Source organism: Tinamus guttatus, unplaced genomic scaffold (assembly GCF_059628265.1).
Source record: "Tinamus guttatus ecotype Peru unplaced genomic scaffold, ASM5962826v1 Tinamus_guttatus_pri_ptg000079l, whole genome shotgun sequence".
NCBI lineage: Eukaryota > Metazoa > Chordata > Aves > Tinamiformes > Tinamidae > Tinamus > Tinamus guttatus.
In genome coordinates, this window is record NW_028288613.1 from 615,551 (window position 1) to 643,107 (window position 27,557).

The following is a 27,557-nucleotide window of genomic DNA, read 5'->3' on the forward strand; positions in this document are numbered from 1 at the left end:
GCTCTTGCATATGCATATCTGATTTAGAAATCATAATACACCTTCATTTATTGAAACTGGAGTGTAAACCACACTGCTGGCAACCTCAAGGATCTGTCTGTCCACGACGAACATGTAACCTGCAGGCACATTTCAGCCTAACGTCAAGCTACTTGATGCTACTAGAACGTGCTGCAGTAACTTCAGGACAACTTTACACCTATGTCTGTCTAGGGTATAGAGAAGGTTGATGAATTTTAGGCCCCTTTGGAGGAAGAAAAAAAAATAAATTAAAAAAAGTACCTAAGGCTTAAAAAAAAGGAAAAATTAGCAATAACAAAGACAGAGTAACAAAGGCAGGAAACATCAGCTTGTAGTCTTGGTATTTTCCGACCTCTTGGCCAGGGACCCCTGAAGTTGCAACAGGCTCAAATGTATTAAGCTGTGTTGCTGCTTGGCTTAATCAAAGTAGGGTTCTTTTGCTGGCTTGAACTGCACTGTGAAATACAATATATTATGCAAAAATTTAAAATAAAGTACATCAAGACAAACACTAAAACGGTTTTAAAAAAAACATAATGCACATAAGGTATGTCTCTACCATTGAGAGAGGCAGCAGAAACTGAGTTTTTCTCTTCAAAGAAGAGATTGTTAATTTTTTCCTTTCTGTGCAAGGCGATCACTGTCTATTAAGGCTGTGCACATCTTTATACTAACCTTTTCAAACTCCTATTTGGTACGCAGATGGCATTTGACAAAAACAGTGCAACTTAAACTGTGTGACAATTTTATGGAAACTAAATTTAGATTTTGAAATACTACACAAAGTAGTTCAATTAGTCTACTAAAAATCAGTGTTTTGGGACAAACATTGTCAAATCTTCCCATGAGAATTATTCTGCACAATTTCAGTACATGCAATAAAAAAATAAAAAGACTGAATACATACCTTCAGATTTAAAAACACTTTTTATAGCTTGTAATTTTATTAAGTGGTTTACACCAGAAGGTGTGCTTAGAGATACAGTTGGTGAGTAAATATTCCTGGAAACCTGTCTATGAACCCAACTCAAGACCTACTTAAGTGCTCAAAGGTAAAAACACCTAAGCCTAGATACAGGCCAGAGGAGGAATGTTTACAGGCATTAAGCACAATATATGTTTCAAAAGGCCCAAATATTACAGCAGAGAAAGAGCGCGAGAGATAGAAATTACATTTTTATGACAATTTTTCTTCTTGGGTGTTAAATTTTTGGTCTATAAACTGGAAAGGAAGGCTCAGACTTAAATAAATACATTTGCTTTGAGTCTTGGCCTTATTGAGCAGTGTCCACCAGTTCTGCTTCCAGAGGGTTTCTCTCAGCAAACCGCAACGCTCCCCCTGCCCTCCCGCAGGCAGAACTGCCCCACGTGCTCAAGACCCAGGCCAGATTCTCTCCTTTATCTAAAGGGAAGTAAGTGCATCAATGTTCTTCACTCGCAGGACAACAAGGCCTTCTCTTTTACAGAAAACAACTGAGCTTAACTATGCAAGACGACGACTCTGTCTGCAGGTAAGTCATCTTTAGTTAATTTTGTCCTGGAATATATACAAATTATTGGTGGCCGCTACGGCGATGATGTTCTCCATGGGATGCCACGCTGTATGCAGAATCTTCTTGTTGAAGTCCAGACTGTCAACGCTTATCTCATCCTTCTTTCTTTTGCCACCCGTGCACACTTTGCGCGGCTTCAGGATGGCACGAGGCTTGCTGCTCTCCCGGGACGCTTCCAGGGTGATGTCTCGCCGCGTGTTCCGGTCAAACATTCGGAAGAAGTTGTTGTAGGAGCCAGTCATGATGGCGCTGTTCAGGGAGAGAAGAGGAGCCCGCTCGAGCCGTGTCTCCAAGGCAGCGCCCCGGCCCCGGCTCCCCTCGGAGCAGGACCTGTGCCCGCAGGAACGCGGCGCTCCGGCCCCGGAGACGCTCCCCTCCGAGCGCGGAGCCTCGGGGGCTGCTGAGCTCACGCACAGGGTCCATGCCAGGCCCTGCCTTTGGTGACACGCGCTGGCCACGCTCACACACACGATCTGCCGCGGGGAAGCTTCCCTCAACCACAAAGGGAATCCCACTCTGGGGAGCAGCCCCTCACACATTTCCCACTCGCTATGTACAGAGCCTAACTTCTGAGTAAGGCAGAAAAAACACTTCTAAAACAGGCAGGAAAAAATGCTTCCAAAAATGCTTTCAAAAACTAACTCCCAAGGAACATCTTTCTTGTAGCTTTCACAAAGCAATTTGCTTGAAATTTTGGCTTCCATTTTGTGTGTGCACTGTACATAAACACTTGTGTCTACCACCTGAAACCTAAAAAAGCCATTTCCAAGAGGCAGAAACCCCACTGATTGTTAAGGTCTCAACTGCCTCAGCCTTATCATAGTATTTGCTAAAGCATTATATATATATATTTATATATATATATATATATATATATATTTATATTTATAGAACAAAAACAGCAACCAAACAGAAAACTAAAACAAAAAATGCCACACAAACCTCAAGGCTGGGACCCAACTGAGACACTATCACCACAAAACACACTGCTGGGCTTGTGCTAGGGAATGCACCAAGGGGAGGAATTTCCTTTTCCAAAGGGAGGACAACATCACAAGCCATGACAAACTGGGTTATTACATGTTACCTAATGGACAATACGTCTAAACTTAATGACATCCACCTTTCTAATGTAAGGTTGACTAGATTTCTTTTTCAAGCAATTCTAGAAACAAGGGTCCATTTTGCTGCAATTTCAGCAGTTGAACACGTACCACATCTTTTATATATTTTCTATTAGATACTGCAAATATTTTCAAATGGGAGCGACACAGCACAATGACTTGCTCGATGGAAGAGCAGCAGTGCCATTAACTGCTGAAGGACATCCTTTCAAGTTAACGGGCTGCTCCCGATTTACTGATCCCGGCAGCCTTTTCCTCCCTCCCTCCCTCCCTCCCTCCCTCCCTCCCTCCCTCCCTCCCGGTGGTTTGTCTCTCCAGATCCGCCCCGACATGGACACGCTCTTTTCCTCGGCCAGGACAGCGGATAGCCGCAGCGGTGGCCGTTTCCTTGCGAGGGCCCCGCTCCTCAGCACAGCGGTGAGGCCGAAGCTGCCCCCTCTCCTCACCCCGTTACCATCGAGCCAAAGCTAACGCCTTTCCACTGAACAGCTCACAACTACCTGGGGACAGGCGAGTCAGTTTTACATATAATTCCTACAAAAAAATCTGAAATATGAATGTATCTCGCAAACATGCCAGCATGAAGTATGAAAGCCAGATCTGCCATGATCTCTTCCAGGGGTTTTAAGTGCATTTTAAAAGCAGTTAATACCTGATTTTACCATATCTACTGACAGGAAACACACCTCATTTGGGTCAATAAAACTGGTTTTGCTATCCACTTACAATGCCCCTACCATTTGCAAGACAAGCATTACCACTACTCTGGATACATAATTATCTAACTGGTTTTGTTCTCCTCAGCCTAAAGAAAGCACAAAAAGATCTAACGTATTAAACAGTGCTAAGATACTAAAACTAGTGCACTATAATGCACACTGCACGTGCACTCTTGTATCCCTGCTGAAAACAAAACCCAAGCCCCCCATTCATGGGTTAAGGCTTAAAACAGAAAGTCCTGATTCTTTAAAGCTTCGATGACTCAGGTGAGAAATAAACTCACAGGCAAAAGTTTATTCTACTCCTGTAACTTGAGGGTGGACGACTGACAACTGAAGTCTTCTTGCAAAGTCAATACATCTGAACCAGTAAAGCTGAGGACTGTCTGTGCTTCAAAACTAGATAAAAAGTTTCAGAGTTGGGGAGGGCAGGGGGCTGGACAAAAAACAAACCCCAAATCCCCTAAATACCTTACCTGTCAGAACCGTTCCAGCAGCATTCAAACTTGTCAAAGATGCAGTCATTTTCATAAAGGGAACAAAGCTTGCTTCGAAGATACTCATGAACCTTTTTGAAACATTTAAAATGATATTAGAGAGCTTTAAAGAAAAAGAAGGGCGAAAAAAACATTTAAGAAAAGGTGACCACCATACTTGATATGTCTCTACAGGCCTGTTTTCCATATTGAGATCCCACACTTTAACTGAAAGGTAGTCTCTCGTCATCATGTATCGACCACTGTGACTGAATTTCACATCAGATATCGACGATATTATTTCTGAAAAAAATGATCTGCTGCTAGGATCTTCAGGTTCTTCAAAAACTGCAGATAAAAGATAGTTACAAATGAAACCACCAGCAACTTCTTCATCTTCCAATATTTATCCAATTATTTACTGAAACAACTCGAAGTCGTAATCCTAGTTTAACAGCAACCTTATTTTAAAATAAACAGTCTTCTAAAATAGCCTTTTGGAACAATGTTAGGCCCTAGCCATCAGTTTGCTAGATGCCAAGCTCCAACACACTCTCGGAGCACAGCATCAGCAAGCTACAGTGCAGAGGTTTCAGGGATGAACGAGAAGTTAGAAAATGGTGCGTGGATACAATAAACACCACTGATCTACTGTTGAACAGCAGTGAGAAAGTGCAGCAGCAACTCCAATGCAAGATACTACTGCACGAGCAATATATTTTGAGCGTGATATATTTTTACATTCAAAGTTGTAAAATCAACTGAAATGAAGTACTAGTATCAACACCTGACAAGAAATTGGCACAATTTTAGGAAGAGGCTAGAACAGTATTATGTGTGCATCCATCTTCAAAGTCAGTATTTCCCAAAACAAGCTGCCTAGCTTTGTTTTTAAGCAGACCCTTTTAAACAGAAGTTACTCAGTAAAAAGCATTTTAAAACAAGATTTAAGAACGAAGTTTTACAACTAATAACTAAATATCATGATTAACAACGAAGTGAACCCAGCTTAGCATTCATGCCTTGCAGCGCACAGATAATTCTTTGCAGCGACACAAGCCTCGTCTCCTCGCTGCAGAACGCTTACCTGCAAGGCTCAGCACGGCAGGTCGCCCCACAGGCCCGACGCCCCCGCGAAGCCACGGCGAGTGCAGCAGTGCAGGGGACAGGAGGCGGCGCGCAGCCAGGGCAGCTCTGTCCCCGCGCTGCGCTGCGCCGCACTGCGCGCCCTCCTCGCCCACGGGCGGGCAGGGGCTCGGGGCGAGCACGCTCCCGTCCCACCCTCGGGCTGCCTTCAGGGCAAATTCCATCCCAGCGGGTGCAAATGGGCACAAATCAGATTTATTCTGGGAGCCTCAGACCAGTTCCTAACGTGCAAAGTTGCATAAACTGCCCTGAACTGGCATTTGTTAAGCAGATACCTTTGAGAAGCACCAAGACTGAGTCTGGACAGAAGACAGGTCTCACTGGTGCCAAAAGCACTTGTCCCATCAGTTTATGATGCATAAATGGGTAAACAGGAGCACAGTCAGATGGTCAATAGTCTCATGCTACACTTCTGCTTGCTGATGGCCTAGAACAAGACAATTAAAATGTTCCATTCTACAAAACTACCACCCCTTACCTTGTAAATTCTTTACCAGTTCTATACCAAGAAGCAGAACTTGGCATTTTTATTTATAAAAAGAATACCTATACAGTCTATCTTGCACCAAAAACCAGAACAAAGCCGTGCATACTAACTCACATTTTGAATGCCTGTCACAGAGAGCCGAAGAACGCATGTCACAGAGTCGAATAGTTCCTTTGCTGCTGCTGTAGACAAACACGTTACAGTGGTGAGGGTGGAACTCCGCGGCAGTGATCACTTCTGTCAGCTCCTCCATGTTAGCAGGCTTAATATCTACAATATCTGGAAGGCTTGGGTAAAGGCAAACAACATTTTATGTTCAAATCATTTCTAACACATAGCCATAAAAAAAAAATAAATAAAATTGAAGATAGACCCAAACCCAGTTTAGAGAATTACGGCAAGATCTTGATTTCTACTATGTGCAATTTACATAAAGTAAAAGTGACCTGATTAAAATTGATTTGTAAAATCTAGATTTTTTTTTTAAAGGCATGCTGGAAATAACTGAGGAACAGCAGAATAATGAGTTACAGAATGGATCCCAAAACATAAGCTAGATCTATCCACAGAAGCACAAAGAGCCAAGAATTCATATTTTTTCTTATAAGCTCTTTATTTGCATAGTAGTAACATTAAAAAAACCCAAAGAGTGAGGAGATTGTTCTTAGAATGAATTTAGCCTCCACAGTGCCAGAGAAGCCTCCAGTGAGTTAAAGCTTATGCAGAAATATCAGACGCCCTCTCGAACCTCCTTTTTACAATGCCTTCTTGCTGAACGAGGAAGATACCTTCTCTCTCCATTTACCCAAGGCCTTAGAAAACTTAAGCATGCTTTGTTTGCATTTCTGCAACTGCTACTTTACTGCAAACTTACCAATGTAGGACATACTATACAGTTCTGGATTTGCAGGACTGGAAAAATAAAAGATTTTCCAGTATTTTCTATTGTTAATCATATTATTTGCCATGGAAAACTCAAAGAATATATTTTTCTTTCTTTCAGATAGCTAAAAAACCTTAAACTTTGGAAAATAGAATTTGCAGTAACACATGATCTACTTTTCATCTTTCTGCTCTTATTTAAAACAAACTCTGAACTCCATAAATAAAGAATGATCCCAAGGTCCTCAGCTTCTTTTTAGATACTGCAGGTAGTTTGTATTTTTACCAAGTTTCCCACTGAGAGAACGCTCAAACTCATGAACGAATGAGAGCATCCAAAGGCCTCCTTTCCCTGCACTAAACCTCCACAGATTAGAATAATCTGGAGTAAAACACTTATTCTGATCAGTAAAATTCAAGTGATTCTGTTAAACATACAGCTTACATGTGCTCTGTGGTTCAAAAAGGACAAATTAAAAAAGAAAAAAAGGATACTAAAACTTCTATCTGTGATTTCTAAATGCCATAGGTTAATTCTTAGGTCATCTGCAGAAAGGTATGTTTCATGATCACTATTTACTGAAATAGAGTTTATGTGGTAAGTATGTGCATTTGCAAATATCCTTCTGGGACTTGCTTCTACCATTAGGTCCATGGGTTTCAATATCGGCACCTAAAACATGAAAAAGAACAGTCAAATGTGGCTTAAAAGCAGCGTTTGTTTCAGAAGACTTAAACTAACCCACTCTATGGGTCCCAACTGCAGCCTGCTGCTTTCCCTACCCGCCCCCCCAATCTTCCCATCAGGAATGTAAATTTTTCCAAAAACACCAGAAGATAATAAGCACAGCTGCAAAACCCAAGTTAAGAAATACATAATGCTTTACCTAATGGCAAATGCTAAAAACAGAATTTGGATTTTTCCTTTCTCTAGTTCTAAGTATTTTTCTAATCCTTACCACTGTACCACACAAAGGCCTGACACGGACTTCTGCAAGTTACCTGTGAAGCGCAGCAGTTTGTACCTCCTCCACCAGGAACACACGTACTGAAACGAGCACTTCTCCCCTGCCCTCGGATTAGAGGGAGGCTTATGAAGGGAAGAGTTAGCAAGAAAGCTGTACCTGCCAAACTGCCCTCGACCCGTGTCAAGGTCTAGCACTGACCAGCACACGAAGCTGGGGATGGCCCATGGCCACCCTGCCCTCCTGGCCCGCGCCGTCCCGCAGAGCGCAGCGCTTCCCTGCGCAGGCAGGAGCCACGCTGTGCGCCCAGGACCCTCCTGGCACACAGGGTCACTATCGGAGAGCTCCGTGACCGCCTTCCCCGCGTCCATCTCCTGGCGCGTTTGCATCACAAGCGGTAATGACCGACTTCCGTCCGTTACCGAGGCTGAGGCAAGCTTCCTGCGTGACCGCGGCGGCTCCTAACCCTCGGCTCCTGCTCAGCGGGGACACGAGAAACCCCCCAGTGCCAAGGGGCAGCAGCAGCGCTGCGCTCTGCTCTGCCGCAAGGGCAGCGGCACTGCTGTGCCTGTCCCCGCACGCAGAGGCCACGCACGGGGCAGCCGCCGCGCCGAGGGAGGGCTCCCTCTCCTCTGCCCCGCTCTTCCTGGGGGATGCTGCGTGTGCAGCTCACCCCAAGCGCCCTTTCCTAGAAAGGCTGCAAATTTGGAAGATTAACTTTTAAGAGGGAGGTTCTTCCTTTTTGATGCCTTCTTCCCCCTCTGCTTGCTGCTTCCTAAATATATTCAAGTGCTTAAAATACGTTCACACATTTCTTCTGGAATATGGCCTCAGTGTTTCTAGACGGGTAGCCTGCTCCTATGTAAGGCCAGCATTGTAGAAGCCAAACTCGAATTTGTACCTTTTTTTCCATCATTTCAGCCACTGCACTGCCGTCTAAGGTACTGCATCTAGTTTATCAGCAATTTCCTTGGTTTTAGCTATTCTAATCTGAAGGTCCAAGTCAGTTCTTGGCTCCCACATATAGAATAGAAAGATAACTTCCACAGCGATGCCCTTTACCAAGACGACCTCACATGTAAACCTAAGTGTGTATCTAAAGCTCCAGTTCAATACTCGTTTTAAAGAGAGAATGAACTGTATAATCCCAGGAAATGTCAATAGCAACAAGCTCGGAAAGCAGCGAGGATCCTGGTTTACTTCCCATTTATGGTAGAAATCATTATTCCATTTCAGGAGTTCATGCTTTAAATGGTCCCGAGTTTGGAGCACTAAGTCTGTCCTCACAGATCATTACAAAGGTGGAGGAAAAAAAAAAACAAACAAACCCCAAGCCTTCAGTAAAAACATTAAGTTTCCCAAATGCCCAGAACTGAGCTCTTAAAAAAAAATTCTCCACTTCGGTGCAGGATTCCCGACACTCAGCTTAAGCATTTAAACATTATTCCCGAGGGAAAAAGCTAACTGCAGAGCGGATAACTGCTCCCGGCAGCAGGCGGGCTGCCCGTGCCGGGGCGCCCACGCGGGCCGGCCGCGGCCGCAACGCAAGGGCTCCCCGCACGCCCCCCGGCACGCTCCCTTGGGGACCGGCCTTCATCCTGACGGAGGGGTTGTGCTTAAGCTCTGAACAAGTTTAAGAGCCTTTAGCTCAACACAACCGAATCCTGTCGGCCGAGTCCCCCAGGCATCCAGCAACATTCAGTGGAGGGCACTTTTGATGTCTCGGCCACAAAGAAGAGATGACTAGAACATGGCAAACGCTCTGCCATTATTCTGTTAGATACTTTAAAGCAGCTAGTTCATTCTACTTTTAGCTGGAATAAATTTATTGTGGCTTATCACCCAGCACCTCTCATCCTGCAATGATCTGCACATTTTCCTTTTGGACCAAACAACAGAACAGAAGCCACCCTTAGACATAGATGATAATTCATATGGTGCAAAGTAAAGAGAAATTATTATTTTTCCAGACACATTGAGGAGTTTCAGAATTTACAAATTAGCATTTTTTTTTTCCTGAAACACCACTGCTTTTAGAATAAACGTGGCTACAGCACGTCACACTCTCCAGGGGTAGCTAAGCCAGAGTAACAAGGTGCAAAGGTTCACGTTATCTAGAAAGTGCAGGCTGAAGGCTTCACTGCTATTCTTAATACTGCCCCAAAACTGAGGACTGTTCAGGAACAAAATATGAATTCAGATTGCTGTAAGCCGAGACCAGAGCACAGCAGTCAACTGGCAACACCTGGAACGGCTGTAATTTTAATCCGGAATCTCTCTAGTCTGCGATCTTTTAACAGCTCTCAAGAAATCGGAATCTCTTTATTTATAGCCAGTTGGAATATACTCAGGTGGAGTAATGCTGTCTGTAGCCAAGTATTTTAATTAAAAAAGAAAAACAATCAAATCCATTATAAATATGCTAAAATATTCCAAGAAAAGCATATTAGAAAGCTAGTAACAAAATACTATAGCCCTGGAGGTCTGTCTTAAGTTTTCCAAACCAAACTAATAGGTATGCCCTTATAATTATCTCCATTTTACAAACATTTTTCACTGTCCCTCACCAAAATAACATTTCTAGTCTACACATTTCAGATGACAACTTTGGCAGTACAAAGGTAAAGAAATGCAAAAAAAAAAAAAAAAAAAAAAAAAAAATTAATGTCAAAGAGCAGAAACATACCCGTAGCGCTGTGATTCTGAAAGGATCCCTAAGTCTTCCATCTTCATCTTTTAAATTATAACCTTCGGCTCTTTTATCCCTTTCACTTATTTTCCATAATTTAATAGTTTTATCTAAAACCAACAAAAATTCACATCCTTGAAATGAATTAAATTTAAAATCAGTCACTAAATAACAAGTCAGTAGAGTAGGTGTTATTTCTGCATCTAGGTGTCCACTGTTTGCCACAAAGAACCTTGCTGGAGTCCTTTAAGCAACAATATGATACAAAATATAGGGCTCCCTACACACAGGGCAGGTCTAAGGCAGCAGCAGAGGCGGTTCCTTAAGAAGCCCAAACACACACTCCCGGGGCGGGAACGGGAAAGCGCTGCAGGTCTCCGCAGGGGGAATCGTAGATTCCATGTTCCTGCGGCAGCGTTTGGTCTGAAACACAAGTCTCCACCTGCCCAACAGGGCACTGAGGCTGTCGGACACTGCGATTACCCGTCCCAAGCTGGGTGTCACTCCCCAACCACTGAAACCCACTGCCGAGTCCCGCACTGACTACTAACCCCTTTCCAGTAAGGGGAGAAATACCGGGGCAGGGGGAAATAGGAAAACATGGATTAGTTATAACTACTTTAAATTAAGGAAATCCAAGCTGGTTCCAAGGGTCTGCTAAGAGCCCAGGCGGCAGCGGGGAGCCTGTGCCATGATCTGGGGACGCCTTGGCCAAAGGCGGCTTCTGCCCAGGTCTAAGGGAAGCCTCTCCAGAAGTGCAATGGGAGCACAGAAACCAAGAACAAGACGTGCAGGTGTCTGGAAACAAGCACCTCCTCCAAAATCTACCTACTCTTAAAGCATGTAAGGGTTGAGTTTCTGTTTCTTTCCTTTTATTTAAGATTAAGACTGCTTTCAATTTCATATGAATTAGATCAAAGATTTCAGAGTACTATAGAAAGGAGTCATTCTTGCTTTTAAAGTTTTGCATAGTAGGAAAATGATGTTAAGTATAAGAAAAAGTGATCTTAACTCTTAGGAGCAACACCTATCCCTCTGACAAGAAAAGCAGGTATTTCCATGCATAGTTTTACATATTAAAGCCTGCTCCATGGCACAATAAAGTTAAACAGTCCTAATAATCATAGCATTGATTATACCAGTAGCATAAATAACAAAAGATACCATAGTGGAAGAAAAAATATTAATAGGTCAGAAAAGGTGGCATCGCTACCTTTCCAACTTAGAATATGCAGACGTAATGCAAAAATTACAAGGTCTGCAAAGAAAACACATCAAGTTACTATTTTTAACACAACTGTTGCCTTTTAAGGTTTGGGCTCTTCTAAAGACGCATAGATGCACGTGTCTGTGGACTGGGAAAGCCAGAGAACTGCAGTCGCAGTGCTCCAAATACAAATGCTTATCTTTAAAAGACATCTAGCATCAGAAAATCACTGGTCATCCTCATTTTGAAGCATCAGCCATACTGTCAAGACTTCCACTACGGTTAGCGCAGGGAGAAGCCCTTCGGACGGGATCCCAAACGGGCAGAGCGGCGGCGCGGCCGGCGCAGCCGCAGAGCGGGACCGTGCCTGGCGCGCCGCCGCGTCACTGCGCGTCTGCGGGAGATCGGGAACCCGAGCAACACAGCCAAGACATTCTACACAGATTAACACATCCCAAACAACCCCAAAAACCACAGATGGATCAAGGGCATGATAATACTTAAGTGAGGTATAAAGAGCTCTTTTTGCAAAAATAAAGTGTCCTTACCATTTGTAGACAGCAGGAAATGAGCAGCATTCTGTTGCGGCAACCACCTAATTTTATTTATTTTTTCCTCAATTTCTAGACTTTTCAAGTAGTCAAACTCAGGTTCATGACTCTGAAAGGTACTGTAAACATTATATTCTCCTCTAGAATGAGGACGGCTTTTATTCTGAAAGGAAACATAGCGTTACTTGAAATTGATGTTCACTAGAAATTTCTTGAAACTCAGTTTGTTAGTAATTGCATGCACAAACTTAACAGCTAGTTAGTAAAGTGTCAGCTAGAAAGCAAACTTATTACAACACATCTTGATGAATTTGGTATTTTTACTCCACAACAGTATCCAGTGTAGCATCGCTATAATGCACACAGACTTACATTTTTTAAAAGTATACATATATTTTATATATATATATATACATATATATAAATAAAATAGAACGGCTTCTGTGACTAGACAAAAAAAGTACTTTAAAGAGGCATGTTGCTTGCAAAGGAGTTCCTGCATTTGTTTAGAGGAGCTTAGTCTGTCCTACAGCTACCAACCAGTTTCAACAAAAACTGAGCAGAGAAATTAGCTATGTCCTAAAGTGTAAACCTTCAAGGGATTTGTTTTCCCACTTATCTCCATACCCAAAACTCACTCCTCCCTTCACCAAGGTACGGGCACAGCGCTGGGCTTCCAGACCATCAAATGTTAATTACTGTGCTGTATGTCCTGTTTTTATAAACATAACTATAAGGAGTCACGACTGACGGGCCAGAAAGATCAAGCATTAGAGCTGGCTCTTTTCCTACTCTCCTTAGGAAATACAGCACACAGAAGCGGTATCAAGATTTATATTTAAGCTCTGACAAAACTTTTCTTTATAGAAATTCTGTGACACGGAACGAGCACATTTTTATTTGTGCCTTTCTATAACATTCATCATGATATACCAAAGACTCCTGGAAACAGCCAAACAACTTTTTCCCTCATCCAGCTTTGCATTATTCTCGTTTGGTAGGTGATGTACCAAGGACAGATCAGAGTCCCAAACCTGCACTGCTTGGCAGGGTCAGATCTGAGGTACGTGGTTACTTGGCTTTTCCAGGAAGTTGGCGTGACGGGGAATTGCCCCCCGCAGAAGCTCTGGACTCCATAAACCCGAGCTGGGAAGCGCTGGAGCAGGGGCGGGCAGCGGCTGCGGGAAGGGCCGTGCTGCCCCGAGGCAGGCACGGCGCGGCTCTGCTCCGCAGCCCTCCGCGAGGTTATCTGGGCCAGCTTCTCCTGCTGTCTCCCACAATATGCAGTTTTAGTTGACTGTGTGAAAATTTATACCTACACTGGGTTGTTATTACCTAATCTAAAACTCGTCTAAACTCCAAGATTCTACTTCATTGTATTTTCAGTATCATTTGATTAATTTCTTTCCTCCTCTGCAGAAGTTCTGTAGCTTTGTGCATGACATGAGTACTTTTGCTCCAAGACACAGCCTTGCCTTGTGCTGGCTTAGATCAGCTGAAACATGCAACTGCTGTGGGTGGAAAAAAATCAAAAGCTATGAAACAAATGTGTTAAACTTGTCTCAAGAGACCGAGCAGCTTGGCTTTTGCGGTCAGTTGATACCATGAGTTCTGTGAGTCCCAAGCAGAACATGGGTAGGAAGAAGGTTAACTGGAGGTGATGGTGCACTAGGCACGTGTACTTCCCAGCAGGTAACACACAGGGGAGTCTTGGGAAGTCTAGCAGTGAAGTTAGGAACAAAACCAAAAGTCCTCCCGTGCGGGGAAGGGCAGGAGGGGGCTGCTCGCACGGCCTCCTCTCCTGCAGCCCAGCTGCTAGGTGGAGAGTTCGACTGAGGAGCTGACCGGACAGGGTTCTGACTTGGAGACCAAGCGAGCACTAAGCATCCAAGTGACAGCAACCAGGGTGCTGCTCTGGCCAAGCACCGGCGAGCTAGGGACGTGGAGCACGCGCACACGGTCAACCTCGAGCTCGCTGCGGGGAGTCTACGCAGCACACCGTGATAAACGGGCTACGAGCTCTCTAGCTGTAGCAACATAACCTTTCAGCAGCTTTTCCTGCAACAGCATTTTCATTTTACTGCCTCTCAGAATCACAGAATGAGTGAGGTTAGAAGGCATCTCTAGTGATTTTCTAGTCCAACTGCTCTACAAAAGGGCACACTGCACAGGATTGTGTCCAGGGGGGTTTTGAGTATCTCCAGAGGAGACTCCACAACCTCTTCTAGTGTTCTGTTAACTTCACTTTAAAGAAGTTTTTCCTCATGTTCACATGGAGCGTCTTGAGTTTCATTTTGTGCCTGTTGCCCCTCATCCTATTACTGAGCACCACCAAAAATAGTCTGGTCTCAGTCTCTTGACACCCTCCCTTAAAATCCTCCTTTGAAAACTGATAAATAGCCTTGAGTACAATGTTTTATAAATGGTACTATAGCAAAGATGAAAGGCAAAGTATTGAGAAGCTGCTCATTAGCTAAGCATTACCTGAAGCATACAACAAAAGTGGGATTCTGCTAAAAAAAAAAAAAAAAAAATATATATATATATACCTAAGAGTAGTATGCTTCAGGCACAAAAAAGCTGAATTAAAATTCCATGCTCAGCTTGGACATTTCTTATGCAAAAAAAATGCTCAAAATTCTCATCAGTTCTTCAAAGGAAGACATAAGCATGCTGCTCAGTGGCAGGAAAAATGCCACATGGAAAGTTCAATCTTTTCTCCCAGGTAAAAGGGAGAAGAAGCACGTGTGTGCCTAGGGCCCAGTCAGTAAGGCAGCGTTTAGTGCCTGTTCCAGGGCACACGGCTGAGGAACGCACCCGTGCAGCCCTGCAGCGGGCGCCTGCCCCAGCGCTGCGGGAGAAGTAGCTGCTCCCGTGGGATTAGCACCAGGGCTCCAGAGTCTGCAATTCCTGAACCAGCTTTTCCTGCTCTCCTTGCAGCTTAGCATGTGCTCTCATTTATAAGCTTGCTTCCTTATAGACTGTTTTCAAAAACATCAGTATTTTCCTTAAATCAGCCTGAGAGTTGCAATTCTGCGCAATGATACTGAGCACACTAAGCACATATATGAAGTGGTCATCTTTGCCTTTTGGGGGGGTTACCATCAAACCAACCTACCGAGCTCAGTAAGAGGCAGACAGTCAGAAACTTGGACAATTTGGTGTTTTCTTGGAAAACAATCCAACCCTTTGCAGCATGAAAAGGTAAAGCGAGACCGTGCAACACAAGAGCGGTGTAATAGCGCTGTTATTTTCATGGTACTGACCTCTTGTTCCCTTTGAAATATAACCACTCTGCCACCTTTGTCTCCTGTTGCAAGAAGATCGCCAGAGTAATTAAATTCAACTGTTGAAATAATATCAGCTGTAAACAGAACAGAAATAAAATAGCACTGTAGTGTGTAAAGCAAATCAAGATGTTTCAAGACTTCATCACAAAATTACTCAACTTGTATTAAGGCAATAGCAAAACTATGAGTGACATCATTGTAACTAAAAATTATGTCTTATTTCAAAGCCAGTCAATTATTATTTTTCCAGTGTAAAACACTTTCTCGGTGAAGTGTCTTTGAAGTTCAATCATAAAAGAAAGCACACTGCTTTAAGAATGTAAACTGCATATTCTACTGGGATTAACTGTTGACAGTAAATACTGGTGTACGTACGAGCCTGGATAGAGCTTCCAAAAGGGGGACCATATTAGAAGGGTTCATCTGGTCTATTGCTCTGGATCATCGCTGCATCTTAAACTGACCACAGAAAGACTGGCACATATCTGCCTTCCCCTAAGCTGATCATTCAGGCAGCTGGTTCAGGAAACAAAGCTGGCCCCAAAATAATAACAAATAATAGAAGTTTGTCAGTTTAATTTCCTGAATCATCAGCACTTCAACAAGAGACGAGGCAGGGGCGACGGCAGGTGAAGAAACTGGAGCCCCAAGGAGGAGCCTGGAGGCGCTGCGCCTCGGCCGAGGTCGGCTGCCTCGGGACCAAAGCCGGGCACCGAGGGGAGACGCCGTGCGCCGTGCCCACGAACCTGCCGAGGCCGCAGCACCCGCGGAGCTGCCAAAGAGCCTCTCATCAACAGGAGAGCTGCCTAAAGGCTGTCAATGTGCCAGGCTTTAAGCACACAGTAAAAACGAACAATCAGACAAAACAAAAACACATTTTTGATGGCACACAGCTTTAAGTAAACATTTTAATCTCAGTGACAGCGGCCAGCATGGAAATATTTCACTATATTATGCAGTTGAAAAACAATTTGTAGAATTGGAAGTATTCCGCATCAGATAGCTTCACAGCCTGTAACTGGAAACTAGATTAAAAGTTACTTTCCTAAATTGATTTTGACGTGTCGTTTTCCATCGGTTGTTTCGATTCGAACCTTAAACCTCTGCGAGCAACCCCGCGAGCAGGCAGAGCTGAGGCACTCGCAGCCGTCCCAACGCACCACAGCCAAATCATGAGCAGGCCCCTTCACGTAGTTGCTTCCAAGTGTATAGGAATTTTTGATGGGGGAAGAAAAACCGAACAGATTTACCCCAGCCTTCAAAGTTATGCTACTAGTCTGCTTTTGGACACTTTCATTTCTATATTAATGGTAAAAAGGTTGCAAAAAGATTTGTTTGTTTTTCCGTAAAACAAAAACAAAACAAAACTGACAATGGCTAAGCCAGAATCTTCAGGTCATAATTGTCAGATTAAGAATTTATTCCCCAATTTTATGTTTCTGCTACATGATCATTTTGCTTCAGCAGGCGGCTGCATATATAGTAGTATTTAAAAAACACATATACACACGAAACAAAACCCAAGACAATCCTCCCCTCTCCAAATTGCTAAAATGGATTTGCTGCAATAAATTACATACTGAAGATGATACAATGATAACACTAAACAATCCTGTATTTTAGAATTGCCATAGTATTACAAGCTCCTTGTAACACCTAATAAAATCTTAAGACGTAACAGTACATGTATCTATATCTACATATATATATCTACATTTATATAATGCATTAAAAAAAGACATGACACCATATAAAGTAGCATGCTGTTTACTCAGCTCAGATATGAAAAAGCAACCTAGTCCACTTACCTATAAATTATGCAGAGCAATAGCACTTTTCCTCACTGACCCTCTGCATTAAAAGTTAAAACGCCTACAAGAAATTTAAGCAGTGAAACAAGCTCTGCCAGCCCGCATGCAAGCGGCACCCGTGTCCCTCTCTCCGGAAGGTTAAGGACACCGCAGGTCACTGGTGCATTAACACCCGCGCCGCGAGCCAGCAACGCGAGGAGACGACAGACGAACGGAGCTTCGGAAGGCTACCGAGACCGCGGCGTTTCCAGCACCCCGACTGCCCACTGAATTCTGTTCACGGTTTTTGCTCCAGTTAAGCTACAAGAATACACAGGCTAGTGCATGCGATCCAAAACATTTCTTTGATATGCCCCCTACCCCCAAAACAGAACAATGCTGGCCACCTCAAAAGCTGATACGCTATTTTACTTTAGCAAAGCTTGCCACACTTCTCTAACTTAATCCCAGGTACATGAAGAGGGTTTGGATTGGATCGTTCCCCCAGCCAAGAAGGAAAGCAAAGCTTCGTGTTGTGCGAGAAGCCGCCGGCAGGAGAAAGCCGTCAGCGGGCGCCGCGGCGGGGCGCGCAGCTCGCCGTGCGATGCCGCGATCCGTACGTATGTCCAGCACCCGCGGTGCGAGCGGGCCAGGCCGCTGCACCGAGCGGAGCCAGAACATCCTTCCACCCCGACACGGCAGGCTCGAGCTGGTGCCGACCGGGGGGACGACGGGACCTGTTGAACTCCCAGGAACCCGGGGAAGAGGGAGTGGACAGAAATCTCTAAGGAAAATTGCTGAATCCACTGAAAAAAGCAAAACGCAAAACTATAGAACACCTGCAGCAAAGTCGCACATTCTTCTCCCACTATCCTGGAATTCTAACCTGAAGAACAACTTTTTATTTCCATTTCCTTTTGATATATATTCTCCCCTTTCCCCCTCAAACTGTTATCCACACTTAGAAGCAAGCTGGCTAAAAATTATCTTTACTGTTCTGAGCATTTTAAACAAGGCCTCCACACACTTTGCATAATATAGATTTACAGTAATCCTGGAAATGTTTTAAAGCAAACATTTCCTCCATGGTAACCACTGGAAAACCAAGAAGGAAGCAAATTCAGAATCAACCCAAACCCACCTCTGCATGTGGCTAATACAGCTGCTGGCTTCAGTACCAACCCAGGTTAAGCATTTCCACAATTGCACACTCGCTCCGTGCCCAATACACGCCGAAATGGTGTGAATGTGGAAATTACAGCTCACTACAAATGGCTGACTGGCTAAGGGGTCTTATAGTTACAAGCATACTAGCATTACTAAAGTTAACTAAAGCATAACTAAAGTTGCAAGCATTTCAGTATTACTAAATTATAAACCCAAAAACAAGTGCTTCAGGAGATGCCATGGGAAAGTGAAAAACAAGGAAAACAGAACGGAACAGATGGGGTACTCAATTCGAGGTGCATCATTTGGTAGAGGAAGTTATGGCATTTTCAATACTCCTCTCAAACACTAAGTAGCCCTTAAGTTAAAGGCCCACCACTAGCAAAAACACTGCTGCACCACCATGAAATCTGACAGTCATTTAAATATAGATCATTTTTACTCTGAAACATTAACTTGTCCTGCTAAAAATAAATCATTCCTTAATACATACAATGATTTCAAAGAAATGAATTGCTAAAGAACATTTTCTCATAGCTACAGAAAGTAAAAAAAGATTAGTCGTTTCTCCTGTGTATACTATATGAATATTGACTTATTTGCTCAAAATACACTAAATATCAACTTTGCTTTAAGGTGCATGAGAAATGCAGAGCCTGCCACTGCAGAGCATCTCTTTCCCAACTGACTACCTACTGGAAAACGCTGCCTGGAATTTTAAATGTCACTGTAATGATACGCAAAAATCCATCACAAACAAGCTAGCTGGGCAAGGGCAAGCTGGAGCGGAGCCGGTGCCCTGGCCGCGTCCGGGAGGGCGACGCGCGGCCCCGAGCGCGCTCCAGGACGGGCCGCGCTGCCACCTCACCTGGCGCTCGGCGCGGCGGTGGAGCGCAAGGTGCCACGCGCAGCAAGAGCGGCTCCGCTTCAGATAGGGCGATGACAGAGAGAAAAAAGGAAAAGAGCTTTGAAGAGAGAAGCTAGAGGAGGCAGCACATGACTGCCGTTCTCATGGAGCTGCCTGACAAGCCACCGAGAGCTCCCTCCAAAGGAAAAAAAAATCCGAATGAATACTTGCCTCTTGCCTCATGTTTGAGGATTTTTTTTCCTCTCAAGAATGCTCTAATTTTTGCCTAAAGTTTAGACCATTTTTATTTAAAGTTTACAAAAATCTTTACCAGCATACTTTGTTTCCAAGTAAAACACAAATATGAGCTGACTAAAAGAGCTGGGAAAGACTGTTATAATGGTATGTGTGTACTCTAAGCTACCAAGAAAAAATTAGAATATGATAAATCAATTAAAAAAGTATGAGCTAACGCTACTTTTCCTTCCAGAAAGGTTTCACTGAAGCATGAAGAACCTGGAGCAATTCCACCAGCATTCTCAGCACCGTATTGTTTCAAAACTGGCAAAATCCCCCAAAACTGCAAAATTCACTCCAAATCAATCCCCATGTACTGCCCGGCGTACTTGACCCATCTACACCCACTCTTTCTTTCTCTGGCAGCTTAAAACTTTGAGAAAGAACAAAGCAAGTGTTTGCAGCTTCTGAAAGACCACACTGACTTTGGAATTTTTCAAGTATTTTGATTATATGTCAAACCTTTTTCTTATTACGTATACAATCATCAACCTGGTTTCCCGACACAATGTCTCATCTTTTCTTTGTAAGAACAAGCTACCTGAGGATGAGAAAGGAGAGCAGAGGAGAGGTGGTGCTGCGTGCCCCGGGCGCCCCGCGCGGGCGCCCAGCTCCAGCCAACTCGCTGCCCTCTTTGCTGCTCCAGCGCGGCCAGAGCCTGCCGCTCCGCACGCGCCCGGCTCTTGGCTTCAGTAATGGAGAAAGCAAGACAACCTGAAAATCTAAGATATCTAAAATTAGTTACCATGAATACTCCTTCTAAAGATGGCTGCACGTTACTATTTAGTTAAACCTAAAAACTGAAAGAAAGTAATTATGTTTTACCTGACCCAGTTGGTTTGTGCGTCTGGGGCTGCGGACCACGCTTTAGCACTAACTAGATTCAAGCAGCATCAGCATTTGCTCCTTCTTTCACGGTGCTCATAGACGCCGCTGTCAGAAGCCCTCTCCTCACACGTTTAACGACAGATGCCAAACACGCTCTGCTTTAGAGGACAATCTGAAAGGGAGGCAGCTTTGACTCCTTAGGAGCCCTCTCTTTTACATTTTTGAAGATTGAACAACATACGGGTCCACACTTAGTTCAAGCACCGAGGAAAACTGCAAGTGTGCAGACTTTCTTCCTGCTGTCCCTACCTTGAGGGATCTCTAACATGCAACACCTTTTTGATGAGCCCTCCTAGAGACCCAAGGAAGGAGCTGCTTTGATGGCTCTGCTGCTTTCTGCAGAGGCTCCTGCTCGGGGAGGAAGCGAGCAGCTCCGGAACCAAGCCAGATGGCTGGCACGCACTGCTGAGGAGGCTGCCAGAGGAAACTAAACATAGCAGGAACATTTCTCTGCCTGTAATTAAGCTCAAAGGTGACACACCTTCCCCTCCTCCCCACTGGCATTCTGGAGAGTGTTTTATCCTGCAGCTGAAGGCGAGGACTGGGAACTCTCCTGTCCCCCACAGCCGATGGGAACGAAGCAGAGAGTGTCAAAAGGGATGAGTATTGGTCATGAACTGCTAAACCCACTTGGACATCAGGAAGCAGGAATCTGCCATTTCCTACAGTCCAGCACAAAAACCAACATAACGAACAGAACTCCCCTTTGCAACAGATGATGGTGATAGAGCACTTCAAGACATAACTGGTTTAAAACAGGGTAAACTGGGCTTATGTGAGAACAGCAAGGAACCAACATGTCAGAGCAATGAAGTGAAGAATCAAATGAAATGAAATAAAATAATGTGAAAGCAACAAGAACAGCGACGTAATTGAAGATGAAGAGAGTCACCAGAGCGAACAGAGCAAATCAAAGGAGGAAGAAATGTAGCAACCAATGTCTTTTTTTCCCATTGCTTACTATTCAAGTCAGAACCATATCCAAGCACAAGTTAGAGATGCAGAGCACCTGAGAAGCACCTGCCACTAGGTAAGAGCTAGCGCACGGCAGCCCTCGGCAGCAGGGCTAGCAGCAAGGTGTGTGCTGGCCCCGCGGGCCGCGGCACCAGGGAGGAGCTGGCGCTGCGGCGGGCGGCTCTCGCGCCAGGCAGCCGCACGCGCTGCTGCTCAGCAGAGCCTGCCCTCGCGCTGCCCACGGGGCAGGCACGCCAGCAGCGCGTCGCCCATTACGTGGGCCTGCTCATCACCGGCTGGCTCCAACAGGGAATTTTAGTCTTCAGCTCCCTTCCTCCTCATTTTTCTCTCACTGACTTGCTCCTGGGCAAATGCAGATTCTATGCAACAAGCCTAGATCAAGGCTGCATATCAAACAGATACTGTTCTCAGCTCCTAGCCCTTGTAAAACAGCTCCTAAAGTAAAAAATAAAACAAAACAAAATGTTTCCTAACTTAATATTTGGTCAAAATACTTTTTTCAAAGCACACCTGGATGCCTATATATGCTAGTGACAGCGCAGAGCACAAAGCAAGGGTAAAGCACCATCAAGAAAAATGAAGTACAGCTGAGGTGCAGAAAGACAGAAATAAGCTTTACCTTCATGCTCGCCACAGCTCGCTGTGTGCCCTTTCTTACAGGGAAGGGAGAACTTACGGAGGCTATTGATAGTATTCAAGACATAATCCAGTGTTCTGTAAGACTGTTGCCTCAATATATTTTTAACCTCTGAAATAATAATTTCAGTGACCTTTCTCCCACTGAAAGTGCAATTGTCCATGTTATTATTATTATTTTAATAAAGAATTAATCATGCTCTCCATCGCACTTTTGTTACAAGAGTTAATAAAAGTCTTAATGGGTAAAGCTTTTCCAGCTGCAACATCCCCATCTTCCCAGCTTGTCTTTTTTTTTTTTTTTAAAAAAGAAAAAAAAAAAAAAAAGTATTTCTTCCCCTTGATCTTATGGTACTCAACAAAGGACACAATGAGGAGAGCACGGATGAAAGCTCCCCACAGCTCGGAAGGCAGCACAACCCACTGCTGGCACAAACCACTGCTCTGTTTAATAACACAGCGCAGGGAGAGCAAGTGCAGTGGTTTGCACTGTTCACAGATTAAGAGTAGATCTAGAAACTTGTATAATTTTCAGCATTACCACTACTTTGTATGTTTTCTTTTGCATTCCCACCTTACAATTCTGCAACTGATACCCAACACAACTGATACCAAACTGACTATTGATCATTTCTGAAATACGCATTCCTGCAGCTTCACTTTTTAATCAACACAGCATCTAGCTAAACATACTAGTTTGTCCTGTAGCCTAGTGGTTGCTTATCCTTTTAAGGAATTTTCTTATTTGTTCTTTAATATTCCACTTGGCATCTTTCACTGGCCTTAGGCATTTTCTTCTTGTGTCCATAAACCTGCACCCCTGCACTTTTCTGACACAACTGTCATAACTTCCTTTTATGCATCTACCTCACAAAACGAACAGCCAGGTAAAAAAAACCTGCATCATGAAACAAGGCATCTGTGAATCATCTTTGACTGCCTTTTATATCTTCTGCTACATCCTAATTTTCCTTCCCCCTCAAAAAAGAAAAAAAAAAAAAGAAGAAAAGGAAGACCCCTGCATTACCCTGTCACACAGAGATGCGAGGAAGAACGATGACAAAGGTAACTCTTTAAATCCACAGTAAAGTACATTAGCTGGCAAGACAGATTCTTCTCCAGAAGACGAGAACACATCACTTGACATGAACACTTTTCTTCTGAAGATAATCTGGAATGCCTTTTTGCCCCCCTCCCCCCTTTTTTTTTTTTTAAAAAAAAAAAGGCAGAAATAAAGTGGGAAGCTCCTCGCTTGCAAGCCTGGGCTTTTTCAGGATGAGAAGCCATACTCCAGGGATTGCACGAGGCAGGAGAAAGGCCTGATTCCCTGGAAGCCCCCAAAGCCCACAAGCACAGCCTTGTTCCCACACCGCACGCTGCCTTAGCTGCCCCTCCGTGTTACTTCCTCGCTCAGCCATACCCCAGGACCTCGGCCGAGGGCGGGAGGGACCTCTGGACACCGCCTGGTCGGAGCAGCCGCTGTACAGTAAGGAAGTCACTGCACCTTCCGGGGGCATCACACAGCCGCTGTGTGCTTGGTGACGGAGCCACACAAAAACCTGCCCTATTAAACGCTATTGCCAAGAAAAACATTTTTATGAATTGCCCATCGTAGATTTAAGGAGAAGAAAAAAAACTTGGTCCTTCAGCTGTAAGAAAGAGAATGTGATTAAAGAAGTTTACTTTGAACATTAAAGCTACTTTCTCCAACTAGAAATCACTATGTAACACATGCTCAGGCCACCACTGTTTCCAAATTACTATTATTTTTGTCCCCATTTAAACATATCATAACATCTCCTAAGGGCCATCTTATATAATCACAGGTACTAAGCAGAACAAAATACAACTCAGAAGACACCAAAGAAAGAAAATTGATGATATTTGTGGTGTCTGAAACAAATAGTGGCTTTCTACCAGTTGTATGGTGGAAACAACAGTCCTTTGGGGATTCTTAGCAGAAGAGTGGTAAAGCTGTCAAAGGATCAAGGCAAGAGGACCTATTACATGTCGGCATAAACCAGTGGCAAGTGCAGAAAGTTTTAGGGAGGACAGAAGTGTTGGCATGTGCTGTTTATAGTGACGAATCGTTAACTCCCCCAAACAGCTTAAAGACTCACCTGCCCCTTCTAGCAAGGCATGAGATTGTCAAGAATAACCAATTATTAAGGGTGAAGAGATTTGTACTGCATTAACAACAACTTAACAACAATTCCCTCACCAGATTTTTTTCCAGTTCTTACCAAGAAATAAAGCCCCCAAAACTTAGTAACTTAAACATAGCAACTTGCTTTATCACTCCTTCCATTCAGGCTTAAATAGATGACAACTAGCTATACCTCTTTTGGGAAGAGGAAAAAAGTGAAAAACATCAGATATGAAAATAATAACAAAACGGTTGTTAAATTCCTGAAAAACATATGAGAACGTTTTTTAAACCACTATTTTGTAAAAAGGGTTTAAATCTAAGAAGCATTGTTAAACTTGAAAATAACTGCAGTTATAGTTCAGTATGTTTTTATTATAGCTTTCTACTTATATTTTGCATACATGGACTTTGCATTATAATATCTCTTAAAAGGTGAGCTACAGAATTTGCAGAACTGATGAGGAAACAAGGTACCTTTTAGTTTAGCAGCGCTGTAAATGCCAATTACAATTTGGAGATTTCAAAATCAGCATTTTCTTTTTCAACAAGCAGAAAATCCAATACAACAAGACAACTACTATTAAAAAGTCAATGACAGGCAACGTTCCTGGCAGAACAAGAGTTCTGCTCCCACGAAAGAGCTTTCAAAGGTTCTCCCTCCAGTCCGTGAATGGGATTTCACAGCATCTCTTCCCTGCTATAGGGGAAGGGCACCATGTCCTGCACTTGTTTGCAGAACTGAGCATCAGCCTCTGTTGCTTCTAGAAGGTTTTCAAATGTTACACTTAAAATAAGTAAAGACTTCAGCTAATGAAGTTCTCCAGACAGAAAGCAGCGCTCGTTTCATTTAGTGGAGTATTCATGTTCTTAGAACTGTTTCTATCTCAGACTAGAAGATATATTTAATCAGTACTGAATTAAAACAGCACTTACAGAGGAAACAGTTCAGCACAGTCCAAACACCCACAGAGATTGTTTTTGGAGAAGGAGGGTGCAGGGGAGCTATTTAAAAACGAAACCCAAAGAAACCACAATATCAATAATGGGAAACCTGAGCTCTCCGCAACATGCAGCTTCACGATCTGACAAAGATTTCCAACCTGTCAATAATATAAGCCAATTTGGGAAACCTATATTGTGCAAGAACAAATAAAAACGATACCCACCCACCCCACAGAGACAGGGCAGATTCACACGCTCACACACATACATTTTGTTAATTACCTCCAGAAGTGGTTACAGATTATATGTAGAACATCTGGCCCAGGGGACTAGTGCAAATCTGTACATTAAAGAACGTTAACTTTCATAGTTTGTTTGCCAGCATTCCTGCTGCTCCCCAAAACAGAATTTTTGAACATACTGAGTGTTTTCTCCAATTTGTTCAGATCATTAAACTAACTAGGTCTCAGGCAACATAAAAAAAGAGGCCTGTATTTAGAATGTTCCCTCCTTCCTAAATAGGTAATCCAAGAATAACAACCCTAAACTCCACAAGCAAGAGCATTGTGTTTGCAGTCAAATGCACACACGACAACACATACTTAATTTATTTTTTTAAATGAAAGTTGTCACTATCCTCAATACCAGTTATTTCATTCAATAACTGATTTCCTCCAGTCCTGCTCCTTGAATCTAAAGCAGAAAACACTCTGGAGAAAAAAATATATATACTTCAATAACTGATACATTTTCCTCATCCTTTTATGTGATCAATCTATTTCAAAGGCTGTTCTTTTAGTTAAACACACCACTGGATTGATTTCAAAGATTACTGGGTCAATACACAGAAAACAAACTAACAAAAACAAAACAAACAACCAAACAAAAAAGAAAGTGAACTCCTGTATTAATGACCTTGCTAGAAAAAATCCTAGGAATGCAGATGGAGTTGCAAACCTAATAGTATTAGCATGGCAATGACAAATTGATATTTTTATTAAAATAATACATCTGAAAGACAATTGTTGAATATAAAGTATATTCAAGAACTACAGTTTAAAAAGATTTATTTTTGTTCCCTGATTACCAGGCTTTGTAATTTCAGTCATTGAATAAACTGTACATATGACCATTAAGCAAGGAATCTTTATTTAATACATTTAGCAGCTATTTTATGTGATCATTTTCAGATTTTCTTTTTAGAGCTATTTTTCTTCCACATCAGAGAAATAAAACAAGTTTACAAAAGCAGTAAACCCAGTGGTTCTGTGTAATGTTTGCAGCAGGGCTATTTCCAACATCAGCTGCCCTATGAAGTAAGTGAAATTATTCACAGGTGTCACACAATCTGCAGTTCTCATTCTAGAAAAAGCCCAAATACTCAAGAGTAAATCCAGGATAAATTGAACACCACAGAGACACTATCTTCCTTTACCTCTCTAACCTAATGCACAGCCTGTGACTTGCCTCTTCAGAAACACAAGTTTATTTTCTCTGAGCAGTGCCGTTCAACACTTGGCTCGATAGCTCGGTTTAAGGCATACTGGTATTCGAATAGAAGGAGCTTCTGGCTTGGCACAGACTCATGCTGCTCAGCAGCAAAAGCAGCACGGTGCTTGGAAAAGGGTATTTATTCCAACACGGAGAGGCGACTTCTCTGGGATACAGGTGGGAGGCAGGAGAAGGGAGCTGCCCTTCGGAGCCTCCCGACTGCCCTGAACAGAACAGGCCGCACGAGCACCCCGGGAGGGGCCGAGCAGCAGCACGCCTGGCAAAACACACCAGGGAAAAGGGAGGGGAAAAAGGCAAGAAAACCACCACCTCCACTGAACAGCACTGGTTCCTCAAGCAGTTCTCAAGCCGATTCCATCCATCACTTATTTTGAACAGAATGCCAAAGCAAGCAGCACGGAAATGGAAACAATCAAAACCTTTATCCAGAGCAGACTGCAAGAAAACACGTTTACTACATCCAGGAAAAAACAGAAAAAAATCCAGAAGCCACGACAACCACACGCAGGGACTAGAAGCATTTTCACTTTGTACAATAAAAACAGTTATTTCAGTTGACCCAGGAAACAATCTAAAAATAAAGAGCACAGTTGTATTTCACACATACTTCACACTTTTCCACACAGCACTTCCCACTTGCAGAGTCTAAACATAGAAGATTTGGGGAAAATAAATAAATAACTGAAGGACTTTCCCGCAGAGCCCAGCAGGCTTCGCACGTCAGCGCCGCACGCCAAGCAGCGCTGCTAACGGGCAAAACGCCTCGCGCGCGGCCCCGCTGACGCCAGCGCGGGACTGCCGAGGCTTCTTCCCAAAAACCCGCGATTTGTGGTGCAGGGGCTGGGGGCGGTGGGAGCCTTAGACGCCCCTTCTCAGACGGCGCCTCAGGGCGAGGCCTCCACTCGCGCGTTTTGCCCGTTTTCGCTTCTTCCCCGTGTTTTGCGGGCGCTGCTCGGCCGCCGCACCGCCCTTACCTTCCGCCACGTCCTCGTCGATAGCGCCCTTCACCTGCGAGAAGCACCACTGGAAGTCGTTGCCGCCGCCGCCTGCCACCCCTGCGGAGGGAAGGGAGCGCGCTGAGGGCAGCGCCCGGCCCGGCCCCGCCGCCGCCCCCCGGCCCGGCCCGGCCCGGCGCCGCCGCGCAGGCCGCGCCCCTGCGGCCCGGCCCGGGCGCCGCGGGCAGCGCCGCCCGCTCACCTGCCATGTCGCGCGGTGCCGGAGGGGCGGCGGGCGCCGCGGGGCGC

General features: G+C 44.0%; 1 protein-coding gene across 2 annotated transcripts; it reads right to left on the reverse strand.

The window, feature by feature from the left end:
* Positions 1–933: 933 nt before the first annotated feature.
* PPP2R2D (protein phosphatase 2 regulatory subunit Bdelta) lies at positions 934–27,557 on the reverse strand. 2 transcript variants are annotated; one of them, XM_088520030.1, is made up of 10 exons: positions 27,511–27,557; positions 27,288–27,368; positions 15,087–15,184; positions 11,818–11,983; positions 10,060–10,172; positions 6,904–7,081; positions 5,641–5,805; positions 4,072–4,241; positions 3,894–3,985; positions 934–1,823 (listed from the first exon to the last, which is right to left on the reverse strand). In XM_088520030.1, exons 1-10 carry the CDS (start codon positions 27,515–27,517, stop codon positions 1,544–1,546), a joined length of 1,350 nt encoding a protein of 449 aa, XP_088376156.1. In that variant the 5' UTR covers positions 27,518–27,557; the 3' UTR covers positions 934–1,543. The 2 variants fall into 2 exon arrangements, with proteins under 2 accessions (XP_088376156.1, XP_088376157.1); XM_088520031.1 differs by lacking the exons at positions 10,060–10,172; positions 15,087–15,184; positions 27,288–27,368; positions 27,511–27,557 and having other exon boundaries at positions 11,818–11,972.

Bases quoted from the DNA above. Each gene is read 5' to 3' on its own strand.
- PPP2R2D (XM_088520030.1), bottom strand. The intron at 3,986-4,071 runs GTATGGTGGTCA...TGTTTCAAAAAG, and splicing joins GGCCTGTAGAGACATATCAA to GTTCATGAGTATCTTCGAAG. The intron at 1,824-3,893 runs GTAAGGTATTTA...CTCCCTGAACAG, and splicing joins TGCTGGAACGGTTCTGACAG to CGCCATCATGACTGGCTCCT.